At 26.9% G+C, this 18013-nt stretch overlaps 3 protein-coding genes across 3 annotated transcripts; all 3 read left to right on the top strand.

Annotated features, from left to right (window-relative positions):
- The first annotated feature begins 196 nt into the window (after positions 1-196).
- On the top strand, positions 197-4155 carry LOC145964164 (uncharacterized). Its single transcript, XM_083086619.1, has 9 exons — positions 197-709; positions 1064-1186; positions 1390-1507; positions 1992-2268; positions 2896-3006; positions 3070-3160; positions 3381-3523; positions 3699-3831; positions 3976-4155. The coding sequence occupies exons 1-9, from the start codon at positions 566-568 to the stop codon at positions 4027-4029; spliced, it is 1194 nt and encodes a 397-aa protein (XP_082942745.1). The 5' UTR covers positions 197-565; the 3' UTR covers positions 4030-4155.
- Positions 4156-5180: 1025 nt separating this feature from the next.
- Positions 5181-9354, top strand: LOC145964279 (uncharacterized). The gene is made up of 9 exons (XM_083086861.1): positions 5181-5827; positions 6182-6304; positions 6508-6625; positions 7148-7424; positions 8052-8162; positions 8226-8316; positions 8542-8684; positions 8860-8992; positions 9142-9354. The coding sequence occupies exons 1-9, from the start codon at positions 5684-5686 to the stop codon at positions 9193-9195; spliced, it is 1194 nt and encodes a 397-aa protein (XP_082942987.1). The 5' UTR covers positions 5181-5683; the 3' UTR covers positions 9196-9354.
- Positions 9355-11410: 2056 nt separating this feature from the next.
- Positions 11411-17246, top strand: LOC145964591 (uncharacterized). Its single transcript, XM_083087543.1, has 9 exons — positions 11411-11554; positions 11891-12013; positions 12227-12344; positions 12935-13211; positions 13858-13968; positions 14032-14122; positions 14340-14482; positions 16959-17091; positions 17193-17246. Exons 1-9 carry the CDS (start codon positions 11411-11413, stop codon positions 17244-17246), a joined length of 1194 nt encoding a protein of 397 aa, XP_082943669.1.
- Positions 17247-18013: the final 767 nt, after the last annotated feature.

The following is an 18013-nucleotide window of genomic DNA, read 5'->3' as shown; positions in this document are numbered from 1 at the left end:
ATTATAATTGTATTAAACTATTTATAATTCTACATATTGCAATTGGCAATGTTTTGCATTTTATTGACGAGAAAGTTATATGACTAATGTCTAACCACGTAAGAAAATGTATTTCTAAAGAGAAAAATGTATTGGACGTATTGAATGTATATAATCGACTGAAACACATAAAACTGTTTGCGTAGAAAGAGCATAAATACGCTTGCGCAAACTTCGATCAACAAATTGTCTCGATAATGTTTTTATAAGGGATAAATTTGCAGTAAATTTTTTTCTCGGCGTCAAATGTATCGATCGCGTAATCGCTTCGTCCCTTCCCGTGGCGAAGGCATGAAATTACGGGTGTTTCAATTATATGGTATTTTTTCTAGCACCTTACGTTTTATGCGTCTATCATTTTTATTTCTAGCACCTATCATTTACACTAAATGAGACTGTTTACACTATAATTTACACTAAGAGTCGGAAATTCTATAATATACTCGATTTTATCGATCCTTTGAAAGGAGGGGGATACACAACCCTTCCTTTCTCGCATTCAGTCGCTCCGAACTCTCACGAAGTAATGATCTCTATAAAGAATCGGCATTTTAACGTGCATCGTATTCTTTTACTCGCGATTGGTTTATGGCCTTGTCAGCGATCAAGGCTCGTTCAATTTCAACTGATTTTATGTTTCGGTATTCTGGTTAGTTCTATTGGATTTCAGGTATCTTCATATATTTTTTAATCATATTCTTAGTTGTGTGCATAAATATGTATGTGTGTATAATTGTTGCAACTTTTAATTGTCATTATCATACATTTATTGTATTATTAATTATAATATAATATAATATATTATATTATTATTATATTGCATTTTTATTAATTATAAAATATGTGTTATTAATTGTAATTATTAATTATATATGACTGTAATAATTAATAATTAGTTATCCCACTATTATTTCTTATATATGATTAACTGTCTCTTATAGAAGCAGTTGATTATACTATATATTTAATTAATAAAATAAAACAAGTAGTTATCTTGTTTTTGTAATTAATTTATTGATTGCAGCTTCTAACACTTATTACTGTAGAATTTACTTTTGATCATATCATCAATGCTTTTTCTATAGGATTGGTTTTTACTATGTATGCGATTATGTACAATGCTTTTTGGTATAATTTTACTGAAATTGTAAGTTAAAGAGTTTTTTTTTTTTTTATATAAAGCAAACATATTTAAAAATTAATATAAGTTAATGTCTGTAAAGCTGGCACGACAATCTGTGAATTTAAAAAAAATGTTAACTGTTTTGATAGCACTTTTCATAGTTCTACAATTCCTGTTAAAAATTAAAAAAGAGTTTCGCATTCCTTATATTATTATTCCCATAATAGGTAGAACGTCCTTTGGAGGAACTTCAGCATATTTGTAACGAATTAAAAGACAAAGAAGAAATTGCTATTATGAAAAAGTATGGGGATAATATAAAACGTTTTACTTATTTTGCTTTGGGTAAGTCAGCGCACGCGCGCGCGCACGCACACACACACATACACACACATTTATTGATATATAATACTTATTTTAAGCCATATATATGTTTTAAAATGTAATCATATAAATCATAATCATACAAGATAAATTTTTAAATTAATTTGATTAATCATTTTATTATTTAATACAAGTACACAATTGGACATCATTTTCTATATATATGTATATTACAACAACGTAAGCATATAACAACACATACATAATATAATAGAAAGCAATTTGTACAATACAACATATTTGTGGAATGGAAGTATTTTCATAAGTACTTAGTTTTTCTTATATTCTTTTAAAATAAAATTTTTGAATAATAAAAGTAACACTTTAATCAGTATTCTACAAATACATGCGGTAAATAAAGTCTAAAATAAGTGAGAAATCCAAGAAGTAAAATAGTTCAAAATAATTAAAATGTATTTGTAATTGTTCTATTAAATATTTTTAGTGTTGTATATATGCGACCTAATTATTCTTTTATCAATCATTTCATTGTCTATTATGCCGAATACTTTTACTGTTGCTCTGCATATAAGCGAGTCTGAATTCCGTCGCATATTATATAAATATGTACCTAAGTATTTCGTTGACCGAAAAAACTACTTATATGTAGTTTTACTGTATTTTGACGCTATCGCTTGTGTTGGTGCAACAACATTTCTTGCAACAGGATTGATGTTGTTTGCATATCTTAAACATGCCTGTGGAATGCTTAGAATCGCCAGGTAAATTAATAAATATGGAATAAAATGTCAAAATATTTCGTTTAATTTTTCTCTTTGTTAAAATAGATTTATTAATAGGTTTAGATTATTATAGATTTTATAGATTTATTAATAGGTTTAGATTATAGATATTATAGATATTATGAGATATTATTATGATAGATATTATAGATTTATTAATAGGTTTAGGAAAAAGAAATTTTGCTATCAAAATAATGGCTGTGTGTGTGTATATTTGACGTTGAAGTATTGTACTTTATTTTTAAAGAATTATTTGATATTAAAGTAAAAATTTTTTTGTTGGTAATAGATTTTAATTCTTTCTAGAAACATACAAAAATTGTTGTGGAAATTTGCTGTTAAGGAAAACAATCCACTTTTAGTAAATTTATTTTGCTTTGCAATAAAATTTCATTTCAATATCCGAATCAGAATTAATTTGTTTTGTAACTTATGCAATTTAACGAAATAATATGCGGTATCACTGTTTTTAACAAATTAGTATTTTTATCAACATTTTTCGTACTATTATAATTGGTGAATTACGAGTGGAAGATGAAATATATCAGTAAATCTCTCTTTTTATGTGAAAAAAATTAGTATAATTGCAACAGAATCTTTCTACAGTTATCGCATCGAAAAGGCAATAAATATACGAAACAATATTTGCCCAAGGAATGAAGCTATAATGTATAAAGGAATAATTTATGCCATACATATTCATCGTACAGCTATCAAGTTCGTATTTTATCTAACAATGATTATATAAAACATGTAAATATACTTTTTTTCTTGTTGAAGGTTCTCCACAATCATATTTTTCAGTCTTCATTTATCACTGTTCGCTTTCGTAATAGTTGCTGTGATTTGTTTAACTCTGAATCTTTACGCAGTGAGTTTTTATCGCACTGTCAAATGTAATCTTGAATTAACAATAACACTTTGCAATAACTTTTATTTAAAAAAGAAAAAAAAGTTTGTATTTGTAAACTCTCATAATATACATAAATCGAAAAGAAATTTTTATAATATCCTGTCTATATAAATAATTCTAATTTTTTATCTATTCTTCCTTATATATATAAAAGATTAATTGCAATCTTGTGTGTTAGGTGGCTAAGATTGCGTTGCATGAAAACAGCATTGATCAATATTTGAACATCATAATTATAATCGGCATTTTTGTATACTTGTTTTTCTTTAATTACATTGGTCAAGAACTTACGGATCACAATAACGACGTATTTCTCACCGTGTAAGAAACATATAATGCTCCCAAAAAAAGTGAACGAAAGTAAATTGTTTACAGACTTGGGTCATTATTCAATATTCATTAATATATATTATCTTAATGTTTCATATTCACATGTGTGAAGATATTACTAAATTTTCTGCAATAATAAATTTATTACCTAGTTATTGTTTCACAGATATAATGTCCAATGGTACGTAACACCGTTGCGCATACAAAAATTGATACTGTTTCTCTTGCAAAGGGGTAACGAAAACGTAAATCTGAATTTTGGCGGAGTGTTCATATTATCTTTAGAATTTTTCGCTTCGGTAAGAATAATACATATATATTACCCTCCCGCCCCCGTCATATATATATTAAATATATTATAGACATACATATATCCTTATATAATATAGGTACATGATATGCAATTTGGCAGGAAACATAATATAAGATGTACTTGATTTTAGTTAATGAAGGCGTCGACATCCTATTTTACCGTCATGTATTCTATGCAGGATTAATGCAAAAAATAAATCATACCATTTACATGTTAGAATTTGTTAGTAAACTCAACTACTGAATAAAATTATTGGAGATAGTAATATATAATTATTGGAGATAGTAGTGTATTGTTTTAAATCACATCTCGCGATCGTTCTCTACAAAACGAGAAGATATGTTATTTGATTTACGTATTGAATGAATCGATTTATAATGTACGTTATAACATTTGAATTATATATTTTTATATAATAATAATAATTTTAGATAATAATAAAGAGAGTTGTAATTAAATTTAAATATATATCTTTTACACTCACATAAATATATATACTGACTCGAAAAAAAATATTTACATAATATTGCAATTTTTTTGAAGAAAAAAGAACGACAAACCTATAGTAATTTAATTTCTTATAATTATTTAATAATTATTTACCCATTATGTCCACTATGCAATGCTTCTTTTTCGTAGCGCTTTGAAACGTTAAATTGAGCCAAGATGAATTTTGATTGAACAATTCGCTTCCATTTATTTTTATCCATCATCATTTTAAAGCTGTATTCATATCATATTCTCCTCAGGTCATTGTTGATATCACGTTATCTTGGCCATCTTAGGGTTTTTCTGTCAGCTGGATTCTGTTGCCATACAAGTTTCATTAACCTATTTTCCTGTTGTCTCAGTCCTGCCCATCTCAGTCTTCTTAACTTTATTTTCTGAAAAATATCTGGATTTTTAAATAAATTCTTTAGTTCTTAATTCATTCTTAATCTGTATCCTTGCACGGATCCCAGTGGTTGTCCGCTTGAGTATTTTTCTTTCAAAACATCTCAGCTTTCTTTTATTATCTTTTATTACAGTCCAGGTTTCGCATTCAATTTCCAATTGGTATTATGATTATTTGATATTCTTAATTTCGATCATATAGTTGTAATTTTGGTTCCCTATTTTTCTTAAAATTAAAATGCATCAACTACCATAGTTAACAGTTTGTATTTATTTTTTTTATGCTGATTGCAATCACACGATACTATGAGAGATAAACATATGTTACACATAAAGACATGTATGCTTTAATGTGATTTGGATAGAGTTTTTTTGAGTTAATTATCTATTATAACAATTGTGTTAAACTTTTACTTGTTGTAATTCGCAATGTTTTGCATCTTATTGACGAGAAAGTTATATGACTAATGTCTAACCACGTAAGAAAATGTATTTCTGAAGAGAAAAATGTATTGGACGTATTGAATGTATATAATCGACTGAAACACATAAAACTGTTTACGTAGAAAAAGGAAATAAATACGCTTGCGCAAACTTCGATCAACAAATTGTCTCGATAATGTTTTTATAAGGGATAAATTTGCAGTAAATTTTTTTCTCGGCGTCAAATGTATCAATCGCGTAATCGCTCCGTCGCTTTCCGGGGCGAAGGCATGAAATTACGGTTGTTTCAATTATATGGTATTTTTAGCACCTTACGCTTTATGCATCTATCATTTTTATTTCTAGCACCTATCATTTACACTAAATTAGACTGTTTACACTATAATTTACACTGAGTCGGAAATTCTATAATATACTCGATTTTATCGATCCTTTGAAAGGAGGGGGATACGCAACACTTCCTTTCTCGCATTCAGTCGCTCCCGAACTCTCGCGAAGCAATGATCTCTATAAAGAATCGGCATTTTAACGTGCATCGTGTTCTTTTACTCGCGATTGGTTTATGGCCTTGTCAGCGATCAAGGCTCGTTCAATTTCAACTGATTTTATGTTTCGGTATTCTGGTTAGTTCTATTGGATTTCAGGTATCTTCATATATTTTTTAATCATATTCTTAGTTGTGTGCATAAATATGTATGTGTGTATAATTGTTGCAACTTTTAATTGTCATTATCATACATTTATTGTATTATTAATTATAATATAATATAATATATTATATTATTATTATATTGCATTTTTATCAATTATAAAATATGTGTTATTAATTATAATTATTAATTATATATGACTGTAATAATTAATAATTAGTTATCCCACTATTATTTCTTATATATGATTAACTGTCTCTTATAGAAGCAGTTGGTTATACTATATATTTAATTAATAAAATAAAACAAGTAGTTATCTTGTTTTTGTAATTAATTTATTGATTGCAGCTTCTAACACTTATTACTGTAGAATTTACTTTTGATCATGTCATCAATGCTTTTTCTATAGGATTGGTTTTTACTATGTATGCGATTATGTACAATGCTTTCTGGTATAATTTTACTGAAATTGTAAGTTAAAGAATTTTGTTTTTTCTTGATATAAAGCAAACATATTTAATATTAATATAAGTTAATGTCTGTAAAGCTGGCACGACAATCTGTGAATTTAAAAAAAATGTTAACTGTTTTGATAGCACTTTTCATAGTTCTACAATTCCTGTTAAAAATTAAAAAAGAGTTTCGCATTCCTTATATTATTATTCCCATAATAGGTAGAACGTCCTTTGGAGGAACTTCAGCATATTTGTAACGAATTAAAAGACAAAGAAGAAATTGCTATTATGAAAAAGTATGGGGATAATATAAAACGTTTTACTTATTTTGCTTTGGGTAAGTCAGCGCGCGCGCGCGCGCGCGCGCACACACACACACACACACACACACACACACACACACACACACACACACACACACACACACATTTATTGATATATAATACTTATTTTAAGCCATATATATGTTTTAAAATGTAATCATATAAATCATAATCATACAAGATGAATTTTTAAATTAATTTGATTAATCATTTTATTATTTAATACAAGTACACAATTGGACATCATTTTCTATATATATGTATATTACAACAACGTAAGCATATAACAACACATACATAATATAATAGAAAGCAATTTGTACAATACAACATATTTGTGGAATGGAAGTATTTTCATAAGTACTTAGTTTTTCTTATATTCTTTTAAAATAAAATTTTTGAACAATAAAAGTAATACTTTAATCAGTATTCTACAAATGCGGTAAATAAAGTCTAAAATAAGTGAGAAATCCAAGAAGTAAAATAGTTCAAAATAATTAAAATGTATTTGTAATTGTTCTATTAAATATTTTTAGTGTTGTATATATGCGACCTAATTATTCTTTTACCAGTCATTTCATTGTCTATTATGCCGAATACTTTTACTGTTGCTCTGCATATAAGCGAGTCTGAATTCCGTCACATATTATATAAATATGTACCTAAGTATTTCGTTGACCGAAAAAACTACTTATATGTAGTTTTACTGTATTTTGACGCTATCGCTTGTGTTGGTGCAACAACATTTCTTGCAACAGGATTGATGTTGTTTGCATATCTTAAACATGCCTGTGGAATGCTTAGAATCGCCAGGTAAATTAATAAATATGGAATGAAATGTCAAAATATTTCGTTTAATTTTATGTCTTTGTTAAAATAGATTTATTAATAGGTTTAGATTATTATAGATTTTATAGATTTTTTAATAGGTTTAGATTATAGATATTATAGATATTATTAGATATTATTATTATAGATATTATAGATTTATTAATAGGTTTAGGAAAAAGAAATTTTGCTATCAAAATAATGGCTGTGTGTGTGTGTATATTGGACGTTGAAGTATTGTACTTTATTTTTAAAGAATTATTTGATATTAAAGTAAAAATGTTTTTGTTGGTAATAGATTTTAATTCTTTCTAGAAACATACAAAAATTGTTGTGGAAATTTGCTGTTAAGGAAAACAATCCACTTTTAGTAAATTTGTTTTGCTTTGCAATGAAATTTCATTTCAATATCCGAATCAGAATTAATTTGTTTTATAACTTATGCAATTTAACGAAATAATATGCGGTATCACTGTTTTTAACAAATTAGTATTTTTATCAACCTTTTTCGTACTATTATAATTGGTGAATTACGAGTGGAAGGGGAAATATATCAGTAAATCTCTCTTTTCATGTGAAAAAAATTAGTATAATTGCAGAATCTTTCTACAGTTATCGCATCGAAAAGGCAATAAATATACGAAACAATATTTGCCCAAGGAATGAAGTTATAATGTATAAAGGAATAATTTATGCCATACATATTCATCGTACAGCTATCAAGTTCGTATTTATCTAACAATGATTATATAAAACATGTAAATATATTTTTTTTTCTTGTTGAAGGTTCTCCACAATCATATTTTTCAATCTTCATTTATCACTGTTCGCTTTCGTAATAGTTGCTGTGATTTGTTTAACTCTGAATCTTTACGCAGTGAGTTTTTATCGCACTGTCAAATGTAATCTTGAATTAACAATAACACTTTGCAATAACTTTTATTTAAAAAAAAACAGAAAAAAAAGTTTGTATTTGTAAACTCTCATAATATACATAAATCGAAAAGAAATTTTTATAATATCCTGTCTATATAAATAATTCTAATTTTTTATCTATTCTTCTTTATATATATAAGAGATTAATTGCAATCTTGTGTGTTAGGTGGCTAAGATTGCGTTGCATGAAAACAGCATTGATCAATATTTGAACATTTTAATTATAATCGGCATTTTTGTATATTTGTTTTTGTTTAATTACATTGGTCAAGAACTTACGGATCACAATAACGACGTATTTCTCACCGTGTAAGAAACATATGATGCTCCCAAAAAAAGTGAACGAAAGTAAATTGTTTACAGACTTGGGTCATTATTCAATATTCATTAATATATATTATCTTAATGTTTCATATTCACATGTGTGAAGATATTACTAAATTTTCTGCAATAATAAATTTATCACCTAGTTATTGTTTCACAGATATAATGTCCAATGGTACGTAGCACCGTTGCGCATACAAAAATTGATACTGTTTCTCTTGCAAAGGGGTAACAAAAACGTAAATCTGAATTTTGGCGGAGTGTTCATATTATCTTTAGAATTTTTCGCTTCGGTAAGAATAATACATATATATTACCCTCCCCCCCCCCCCGTTATATATATATATTAAATATATTATAGACATACATATATCCTTATATAATATAGGTACATGATATGCAATTTGGCTGGAAACATAATATAAGATGTATTTGATTTTAGTTAATGAAGGCGTCGACATCCTATTTTACCGTCATGTATTCTATGCAGGATTAACCTTTAGGGGGCCGGAAAACCACTATAGTGGCGGTGGACAGATGTCAGTTATATCCGCGTTCTGCATTCATATACTTGTATGTGTATATGTATACATACACTCAGCACAAGTTTGCCCTCCCCCTCTCCCCCACCTCGCCCTCCCATTATGCGTTCCAATTTGACAATATAAATTATGAAAAACTAAAAAACAGCCAATCTACGATGGGAAAATCTTGTGGGACCAAAAAAGCGTATATTGCAGATGAAGATTGCGTATATACCCGAATGATACGATATATAATAACGATTATAATATATACAAATTTTTTTGCGCGATATAACTATAAATTTTCATAATTTACGAAAACTGACAGTCCCATCTTATTCAGCGACCTTGAAAACCCCTTAAAACCTATATTTTTCCAAATTCGAAAATTTTAATTTTTTCTTTACCTTTCAGGGTCGGAAAGCCACTTTAGTGGCTCACTCCGTGATCGGTACTTTGTATATGATAAATATGCAATATAAGATACACTTTTTATCAATTTTCTTTGGAGAATTTGGTACCTCAAATGCCGGCCCTCTAAAGGTTAATGCAAAAAATAAATCCATACCATTTACATGTTAGAATTTGTTAGTAAACTCAACTACTGAATAAAATTATTGGAGATAGTAATATGTATTGTTTTAAATCACATCTCGCGATCGTTCTCTACAAAACGAGAAGATATGTTATTTGATTTACGTATTGAATCAATCGATTTATAATGTACGTTATAACATTTGAATTATATATTTTTATATAATAATAATAATTTATATAATAATAAAGAAAGTTGTAATTAAATTTAAATATATAGCTTTTACACTCACATAAATATATATACTGACTCGAAAAAAAATATTTACATAATATTGCAATTTTTTTGAAGAAAAAAGAACGACAAACCTATAGTAATATAATTTCTTATAATTATTTAATAATTATTTACCCATTATGTCCACTATGCAATGCTTCTTTTTCGTAGCGCTTTGAAACGTTAAATTGAGCCAAGATGAATTTTGATTGAACAATTCGCTTCCATTTATTTTTATCCATCATCATTGTAAAGCTGTATTCATATCATATTCTCCTCAGGTCATTGTTGATATCACGTTATCTTGGCCATCTTAGGGTTTTTCTGTCAGCTGGATTCTGTTGCCATACAAGTTTCATTAACCTATTTTCCTGTTGTCTCAGTCCTGCCCATCTCAGTCTTCTTAACTTTATTTTCTGAAAAATATCTGGATTTTTAAATAAATTCTTTAGTTCTTAATTCATTCTTAATCTGTATCCTTGCACGGATCCCAGTGGTTGTCCGCTTGAGTATTTTTCTTTCAAAACATCTCAGCTTTCTTTTATTATCTTTTATTACAGTCCAGGTTTCGCATTCAATTTACAATTGGTATTATGATTATTTGATATTCTTAATTTCGATCATATAGTTGTAATTTTGGTTCCCTATTTTTCTTAAAATTAAAATGCATCAACTACCATAGTTAACAGTTTGTATTTATTTTTTTTATGCTGATTGCAATCACACGATACTATGAGAGATAATCATATGTTACACATAAAGACATGTATGCTTTAATGTGATTTGGAAAGAGTTTTTTTGAGTTAATTATCTATTATAGCAATTGTGTTAAACTTTTACATGTTGCAGTTCGCAATGTTTTGCATCTTATTGACGAGAATGTTATATGACTAATGTCTAACCACGTAAGAAAATGTATTTCTAAAGAGAAAAATGTATTGGACGTATTGAATGTATATAATCGACTGAAACACATAAAACTGTTTGCGTAGAAAAAGGATAAATACGCTTGCGCAAACTTCGATCAACAAATTGTCTCGATAATGTTTTTATAAGGGATAAATTTGCAGTAAATTTTTTTCTCGGCGTCAAATGTATCGATCGCGTAATCGCTCCGTCGCTTTCCGGGGCGAAGGCATGAAATTACGGGTGTTTCAATTATATGGTATTTTTTCTAGCACCTTACGTTTTATGCATCTATCATTTTTATTTCTAACACCTATCATTTACACTAAATTAGACTGTTTACACTATAATTTACACTAAGAGTCGGAAATTCTATAATATACTCGATTTTATACTCGATCCTTTGAAATGAGAGGGATACGCAACCCTTCCTTTCTCGCATTCAGTCGCTCCCGAACTCTCGCGAAGCAATGATCTCTATAAAGAATCGGCATTTTAACGTGCATCGTTTTCTTTTACTAGCGATTGGCTTATGGCCTTGTCAGCGATCAAGGCTCGTTCAATATCAACCGATTTTATTTTTTGGTATTGTGGTTAGTTCTGTTGTATTTCAGGTATCTTCATATATTTTTCAATCATATTCTTAGTTGTATGCATAAATATGTATGTGTGTATAATTGTTGCAACTTTTATTTGTCATAATCATACATTTATTATATTATTAGTTATAATATATTATTACTATATTGTATTATTAATTATAATATATGTATGAATAATTGTAATTATTAATTATATATGATCGTAATAATTAATAATTAGTTGTCCCACTATTATTCCTTATATATGATTAACTATCTCTTATAGAAGCAGTTGATTATACTATATATTTAGTTAATGAAATAAAATAAGTAGTTATCTTGTTTTTGTAACAAATTTATTCATTGCAGTTTCTAGCACTTGTCACTGCAGAATTTACTTTTGATCATGTCATCAATATTTTTTCTATAGGATTGGTTTTTACAATGTATGCGATTATGTACAATTCTTTTTGGTATAATTTTACTGAAATTGTAAGTTAAAGAATTTTGTTTTTTCTTCTTTGTTTTTTTTCGTATGAAATAAATATATTTGATATAACTTAGTGTCTGTAAAAAGCTGGCACGACAATCTGTGAATTAAAAAAAAATATTAACAGTTCTGATAGCACTTTTCATAGTCTTACAATTCCTGTTAAAAATTGAAAAGAGTTGCGCATTCTTTATTATTATTCATATATCACATAGGTAGTACGTCCTTTGGAGCAACTTGAGCATATTTGTAACGAATTAAAAGACAGAGAAGAAATTGCTATTATGAAAAAGTATGGGGATAATATAAAACGTTTTACTTATTTTGTTTTGAGTAAGTCAGCGCGCGCGCGCGCACACACACACACACTCACACACACTTATTGATATATAATACTATTTAAGTTTTAAGTTTATTAAGTTATATGTTTTAAAATGTAATCATATAAATTATAATCATACAAGATAAATTCTTAAATTAGTTTGATTAATTATTTAGTTTGAATACATTTTTAAGTTAGTTTGATTAATTTAAAAAATCATTTTATTATTTAATTAGACAGTACAATTAGACGTCATTTTCTATATATATATATATATATATATATATATATATATATATATATATATATATGTATATTGTAATAACGTAAGAATATAACAACACACACACACACACACATAATATAATAGAAAGCAATTTGTATAATACAACATATTTGTGAAATGGAAGTATTTTCATAAGTACTTAGTTTTACTTATATTTTTTAAAATAAAATTTTTGAATAATAAAAGTAACACTTGAATCAGTATTCTACAAATACGTGTGGTAAATAAGTCTAAAATAAGTGAGAAATCCAAGCAGTAAAATAGTTCAAAATAATTAAAATGTATTTGTAATTGTTCTATTAAATATTTTTTTAGTGTTGTATATATTCGACATAATTATTTTTTTATCAATCACTTCATTGCCTATTATGCCGAATACTTTTGCCGTTGCTCTGCATATAAGCGAGTCTGAATTACGTCACATATTATATAAATATATACCTAAGTATTTCGTTGACCGAAAAAACTACTTATATGTAGTTTTACTGTATTTTGACGTTATCGTTTGTATTGGTGCAACAACATTTCTTGCTACAGGATTGATGTGGTTTGCATATCTTAAACATGCCTGTGGAATGCTTAGAATCGCCAGGTAAATTAATAAATATGGAATGAAATGTTAAAATATTTCGTTTAATTTTATCTCTTTGTTAAAATAGATTTATTAGATTATTATAGATTTTATAGATTTATTAATAGGTTTAGATTATAGATATTATAGATATTATTAGATATTATTATTATAGATATTATAGATTTATCAATAGGTTTAGGAAAAAGAAATTTTGCTATCAAAATAATGGCTGTGTGTGTGTATATTTGACGTTGAAGTATTGTACTTTATTTTTAAAGAATTATTTGATACTAAAGTAAAAATTTTTTTTTGGTAATAGATTTTAATTCTTTCTAGAAACATACAAAAATTGTTGTGAAAATTTGCTGTTAAGGAATACAATCCACTTTTAGTAAATTTGTTTTGCTTTGCAATAAAACTTCATTTCAATATCAAAATAAGAATTAATTTGTTTTGTAACTTATGCAATTTAACGAAATAATATGCAGTATCACTGTTTTTAACAATTTAGTATTTTTATCGTAACATATTAGTATTTTTACAAATTAGTATTTCAATCTTTTTCGTATTATTATAACTGGTGAATTACGGGTGAAAGGGGAAATATATCAATAAATCTCTCTCTTCATGTGAAAAATTAGTATAATTCAGAATCTTTCTACAGTTATCGCATCGAAAAGGCAATAAATATAGGAAACAATATTTGCCCAAAGAATGAAGCTATAATGTATAAAGGAATAATTTATGCCATACATATTCATCGTACAGCTATCAAGTTCGTATTTATCTAACAATGATTATATAAAACATGTAAATATAATTTTTTTTCTTGTTGAAGGTTCTCCACAGTCATATTTTTCAATCTTCATTTATCAATGTTCGTTTTCGTAGTAGTAGCTGTGATTTGTTTAACTCTGAATCTTTACGCAGTGAGTTTTTATCGCACTGTCAAATGTAATCTCGAACCAACAATAGCACTTTGCAATAACATTTATTTAAAAAAAGGAAGAAAAATGTATTTGTAAACTTTCATATTATATATAAATCGAAAAGAACTTTTTATAATCTTGTCTATGTAAATAATTCTAATTTTTTATCAATTCTTCCTTATATATGTGAATGATTAATTGCAATCTTGTGTGTTAGGTGGCTAAGATTGCGTTGCATGAAAACAGCATTGATCAGTATTTTAACATCATAATTATAATCGGCATTTTTGTATACTTGTTTTTCTTTAATTACATTGGTCAAGAACTTACGGATCACAATAATGACGTATTTCTCACCGTGTAAGAAACAAATGATGCTCCCAAAAAAAGTGAACGAAAATAAATTGTTTACAGACTTGGGTCATTATTCAATTATTCATTAATATATATTATCTTAATGTTTCATATTCACATGTGTTGAAAATATTACTACATTTTGTACAATAATAAATTTATTACCTAGTTATTGTTTCATAGATATAATGTCCAATGGTACATAGCACCGTTGCCCATACAAAAATTGATACTGTTTCTCTTGCAAAGAGGTAACAAAAACGTAAATCTGAATTTTGGCGGAGTGTTCATATTATCCTTAGAATTTTTCGCTTCGGTAAGAATAATACATATATATTACCCTCTCTCTCCCCCGTTATATATATATTAAATATATTATAGACATACATATATCCTTATATAATATACATGATATGCAATTTGGCAGGAAACATAATATAAGATGTATTTGATTTTAGTTAATGAAGGCGTCGACATCCTATTTTACCGTCATGTATTCTATGCAGGATTAATGCAAAAAATAAATCATACCATTTACATGTTAGAATTTGTTAGTAAACTCAACTACTGAATAAAGTTATTGGAGATAGTAATATGTATTGTTTTAAATCACATCTCGCGATCGTTCTCTACAAAACGAGAAGATATGTTATTTGATTTACGTATTGAATCAATCGATTTATAATGTACGTTATAACATTTGAATTATATATTTTTATATAATAATACTAATTTTATATAATAATAAAGAAAGTTGTAATTAAATTAAAATATATATCTTTTACACTCACATAAATATATATACTGACTCGAAAAAAAATATTTACATAATGTTGCAATTTTTTTGAAGAAAAAAGAACGACAAACCTATAGTAATTTAATTTCTTATAATTATTTAATTATTATTTATCCATTATGTCCACTACGCAATGCTTCTTTTTCGTAGCGCTTTGAAACGATAAATTGAGCCAAGATGAATTTTGATTGAACAATTCGCTTCCATTAATTTTTATCCATCATCATTGTAAAGCTGTATTCATATCATATTCTCCTCAGGTCATTGTTGATATCACGTTATCTTGGCCATCTTAGGGTTTTTCTGTCAGCTGGATTCTGTTGCCATACAAGTTTCATTAACCTATTTTCCTTTTGTCTCAGTCCTGCCCATCTCAGTCTTCTTAACTTTATTTTCTGAAAAATATCTGGATTTTTAAATAAATTCTTTAGTTCTTAATTCATTCTTAATCTGTATCCTTGCACGGATCCCAGTGGTTGTCCGCTTGAGTATTTTTCTTTCAAAACATCTCAGCTTTCTTTTATTATCTTTTATTACAGTCCAGGTTTCACATTCAATTTACAATTGGTATTATGATTATTTGATATTCTTAATTTCGATCATATAGTTGTAATTTTGGTTCCCTATTTTTCTTAAAATTAATATGCATCGACTACCATAGTTAACAGTTTGTATTTATTTTTTTTATGCTGATTGCAATCACACGATACTATGAGAGATAAACATATGTTACACATAAAGACATGTATGCTTTAATGTGATTTGGAAAGTTTTTGAGTTAATTATCTATTATAACAATTGTGTTAAACTTTTACATGTTGCAATTCGCAATGTTTTGCATCTTATTGACGAGAAAGTTATATGACTAATTTCTGACTACGTAAGAAAATTTATTAAATTTATTTCTTAAAGAGAGAAACGTGTTGCGCGAATGTACACAATCGAATGAAATATATAAAAATATTATATAAATATAATATTTTTCTCTTGTTGAAGCTTCTGTACATTTATATTTACCTGTCTTCAGTTTTCGTTGCCCTTTTTAATAACAGTTGCTATGGTTTGTTTGAGTCTGAATCTTTACGCAGTGAGTTTTTATCGCTTTGTGTATCTTATTTCTCAACTAACAATATAGAATTTCATGATAACTTTTATTAAAAGGAAGAAAAGAAAAGAAAATTATTCGTAAACTCTTATAATAAATAAATTGAAAGGAGATTTTCTATCTTGATCTTATCTATCTAATATTTCTCTATTTGCCACGAAATTCAAATTTGCAAATAATTCTATAATTTTTTTTTATATTTTATGTTAATATAATGATAAATGTTAATTTTGTAAAATATTAATTGCAACACTGTGTTTTAGATATCTGAGGATTTATTGCGTGGAAACAATATTGATCAATTTTTGATTCATTTTATAATTGTAATTGCCATTTTTGTATTTATGTTTTTCCTTAATGATATTGGTCAAGAATTTATGGATCACAATAACGATGTGTTTTCCACTGTGTAAGAAATATATGCTCGTAATAAAAGTATATAATAATAAAATGTTTGCGCGCTATCGGATATAATGGATATTTATTAATAAAAGCTACGTGATATATTTCATAATCATATGTGTTGAAGATTACTATATTTTCTGCAATAATAAATTTATTATCTATTTATTATTTTGTAGATATAATGTTCAATGGTATTTAGCACCTTTGCGCATACAGAAATTGCTACTGTTTCTCTTGCAAAAAGGTAGCAAAACCGTGAGTCTAAATTTTGGTGGAGTGTTTCCATTATCCCTTGAATTTTTTGCCACAGTAAGAATAATTATACATGTTATATGTATTAATTATTACAGATATCTTTACGTAATATACTTGACAGGCCATAATATAATGTAAGACGTATTTGATTTCAGTTAACGAAGGCATCGATATCCTACTTTACCGTTATGTATTCTATGCAAGAGTAATATGAATAGAATGAAATGGATGATAGAATTCATAGAATTATGTCACAATTTGCTAATAAATTTAAAACGCTATAAAGCAGAATGAGAATTATAAAAGAGAATGAGAATTATATTACTTGACTTATATATTACATTGACTTTTTTTATATTAAATCAATTGTAATATACTCGTTAATATTGTACATGAGCTATATATTTTTTACAATAAAATGATAATTATAATTTAATCAAGGTTATCTTTTATAAACACAAATATATATACAGATTTATATAAGCATAATTAAACTTTGCACCAATTAAATAATATATAAAAATATTAATTTTATTCTTTGATGTTATAATTGTTTAAATAGTCGAAGGAATTACAAATCAACAGTAATTTAATTTTTTATAATTATTTAATAATCATTTACTCATTCGTTTCTATCATCATTACAGAATTGTATTCATATCTCATTATTCTCAGGGCACTAATGATACTGTCATGTCACCTTAGCCGTGACCGTCCATGGGTCTTCTTGCCTAAACAATTTATGGATTTTCAAATAGGTTCTTCAGTTTTTCAGTCGTTATTTTGTTTTTATCTTTGCTTATTAAGATCTCACAGTATCTTGAAGATTTTTGCAGTACTTTTTTTTTCTCAAAAGTTTTAGCTTCTTTTCATTATCTTTTGTTAAATTTCAGATTTTATCCGTATATTATAAGTGATATATCTTGTTTTTTTTTACATTTTTATTTTCGATCATTTAGATGTAGTTTTGGTTCTA

Source organism: Camponotus vicinus, unplaced genomic scaffold, assembly GCF_025532165.1.
Source record: "Camponotus vicinus isolate PSW18456_S1 unplaced genomic scaffold, iyCamVici1.0 SCAF_13, whole genome shotgun sequence".
Lineage (NCBI taxonomy): Eukaryota > Metazoa > Arthropoda > Insecta > Hymenoptera > Formicidae > Camponotus > Camponotus vicinus.
Note: the sequence above shows the minus strand (reverse complement) of the source record. Positions and strands in the feature narration are given on the sequence as shown.

What these genes read in the sequence shown, in the direction of transcription:
- LOC145964164 (XM_083086619.1), top strand. Translation starts at nt 566, where the DNA reads ATGATCTCTATAAAGAATCGGCATTTTAACGTGCATCGTATTCTTTTA. An exon ending in GGTATAATTTTACTGAAATT is followed by an intron (nt 1,187 to 1,389) that starts GTAAGTTAAAGA and finishes TTCCCATAATAG; the next exon opens with GTAGAACGTCCTTTGGAGGA. An exon ending in GGAATGCTTAGAATCGCCAG is followed by an intron (nt 2,269 to 2,895) that starts GTAAATTAATAA and finishes ATCTTTCTACAG; the next exon opens with TTATCGCATCGAAAAGGCAA.
- LOC145964279 (XM_083086861.1), top strand. Translation starts at nt 5,684, where the DNA reads ATGATCTCTATAAAGAATCGGCATTTTAACGTGCATCGTGTTCTTTTA. An exon ending in GGTATAATTTTACTGAAATT is followed by an intron (nt 6,305 to 6,507) that starts GTAAGTTAAAGA and finishes TTCCCATAATAG; the next exon opens with GTAGAACGTCCTTTGGAGGA. An exon ending in ATTCATCGTACAGCTATCAA is followed by an intron (nt 8,163 to 8,225) that starts GTTCGTATTTAT and finishes TTCTTGTTGAAG; the next exon opens with GTTCTCCACAATCATATTTT.
- LOC145964591 (XM_083087543.1), top strand. Translation starts at nt 11,411, where the DNA reads ATGATCTCTATAAAGAATCGGCATTTTAACGTGCATCGTTTTCTTTTA. An exon ending in GGTATAATTTTACTGAAATT is followed by an intron (nt 12,014 to 12,226) that starts GTAAGTTAAAGA and finishes TATATCACATAG; the next exon opens with GTAGTACGTCCTTTGGAGCA. An exon ending in TAACTCTGAATCTTTACGCA is followed by an intron (nt 14,123 to 14,339) that starts GTGAGTTTTTAT and finishes CTTGTGTGTTAG; the next exon opens with GTGGCTAAGATTGCGTTGCA.